The sequence below is a fragment of the Vicia villosa genome, linkage group LG6, assembly GCF_029867415.1.
Source record: "Vicia villosa cultivar HV-30 ecotype Madison, WI linkage group LG6, Vvil1.0, whole genome shotgun sequence".
NCBI classification, from domain to species: Eukaryota; Viridiplantae; Streptophyta; class Magnoliopsida; order Fabales; family Fabaceae; genus Vicia; species Vicia villosa.
Window position 1 is genome coordinate 131,896,645 of NC_081185.1, and position 1,554 is coordinate 131,898,198.

Sequence of the window (1,554 nt, forward strand, 5' to 3'; positions counted from 1 at the left end):
AAATATTTATTAAAAATGATCTGTTATACAATCATTGGCCTTAAAATCACTTAGACCACCTCTAGTGGTGGATTTTCGCTTTGGTTTGCCAGCATGGACCTTTACTTTTTCACTGTAGCCATTCAAAACCATTGCCAGCGTGGTCATCATGCTATAATATTGCAACGGTTCTTTTAATATTATGATGTTATAATATTAAAAAGAGCCGTTGTTGAACGGCTAATTTTTTTTTTTAAGTTATATTTTTTTTGTTATAAATTTAGTTTTTTGAAAAAAATTACTAACACAAATTTTACCAACACTTTTATTTTCTCTTCAATTTCAAATTTCTCTCTCACAATTTCATCATTTTAACTCAAAATTTCATTTTTTTTTACTTCAAATTACAATTGTTTAGGTCAAATGGATCCTAATCATTTTCATTATCAACAAGCTATGTTCAATTTCATGCAAAATTATCAAAATCCTAATCCTCAAAATTCTCAAATTCCACCGATGCCACCATTTTCTACTCAAGTTCCCCCATTTTCTACTCAAGTTCCACCATTTCCTACTCAAGTTCCACCATTTTCTACTCAAGTTGGCACTGAAAAAGAATAAAGGGTTGTTGTTAAAAAAAATCTCGAGAGCACTTTACAAGGGATGAGGATATACTACTTATCCAATCATGGCTCAATGTTTCAAAGGATCCAATTGTGGGAGTTGATCAAAAGGCTGAGAGTTTTTGGGTAAGAGTCGCTGTCAATTATAACGAGTATCGTGGGCAATCGCGGGAAAAGTTAAAGGGACAATTAAAGTGTCGATGGCATCGAATAAATAGCTTGGTTCAAAAATTTGTTGGGTGTTACAAACAGGCTGTTAATGGAAAGAAAAGTGGGACATCAAAGAACGATATCATGGCCGCTGCAAATGCATTTTTTGCTCAGGATCAAGGTACAACATTCAATCTTGAGTACGCATGGCGATTGTTAAAAGATGAACCTAAATGGATGGGAGAATCGATTGGAAGTTCTTCAAAAATAACAAAGACTTATGTTAGTGAGGCATCATCGGATAATCCAAATACACCTTCAAGTTATGAGTTTACCTCATCATCACCAATGGAGCGTCCAATGGGACAAAAAGCAGCAAAAAGGAAGGGTAAGGCAAAGGAAATTCCAAATGCAACGTAAGATGCAAGGAATAAAAGATTAGTGTCAATGGAAAGACTAGCGCAAAGTAAGGAGGACGAGATAGAATTAAAGGTAGTGCAACTAATGATGAAAGACACTTCTACTATGAGCGATAGTCAACGAGATATTCATGAAAAATATTGTAATAAGATGAAAAAAAATATGGAATGTAGTTAGTATCACTTATGTAAAATGGTCATTAGTACCACTTTAATTTATCAACACCTATGTAACATGGTCATTAGTACCACTTTAATTTATCAACACCTATGTAACATGGTCATTAGTACCACTTTAATTTATCAACACCTATGTAACATGGTCATTAGTACCACTTTAAATTATAATAAATATTATGTCATTCAAACTAGCCGTTATTCAA

The 1,554-nt window shown here is 33.3% G+C and overlaps 1 protein-coding gene across 1 annotated transcript; it reads left to right on the forward strand.

Annotated features, from left to right (window-relative positions):
- Positions 1-402: 402 nt before the first annotated feature.
- LOC131614680 (glutathione S-transferase T3-like) lies at positions 403-1,172 on the forward strand. The gene is made up of 2 exons (XM_058886241.1): positions 403-579; positions 687-1,172. The coding sequence occupies exons 1-2, from the start codon at positions 403-405 to the stop codon at positions 1,170-1,172; spliced, it is 663 nt and encodes a 220-aa protein (XP_058742224.1).
- Positions 1,173-1,554: the final 382 nt, after the last annotated feature.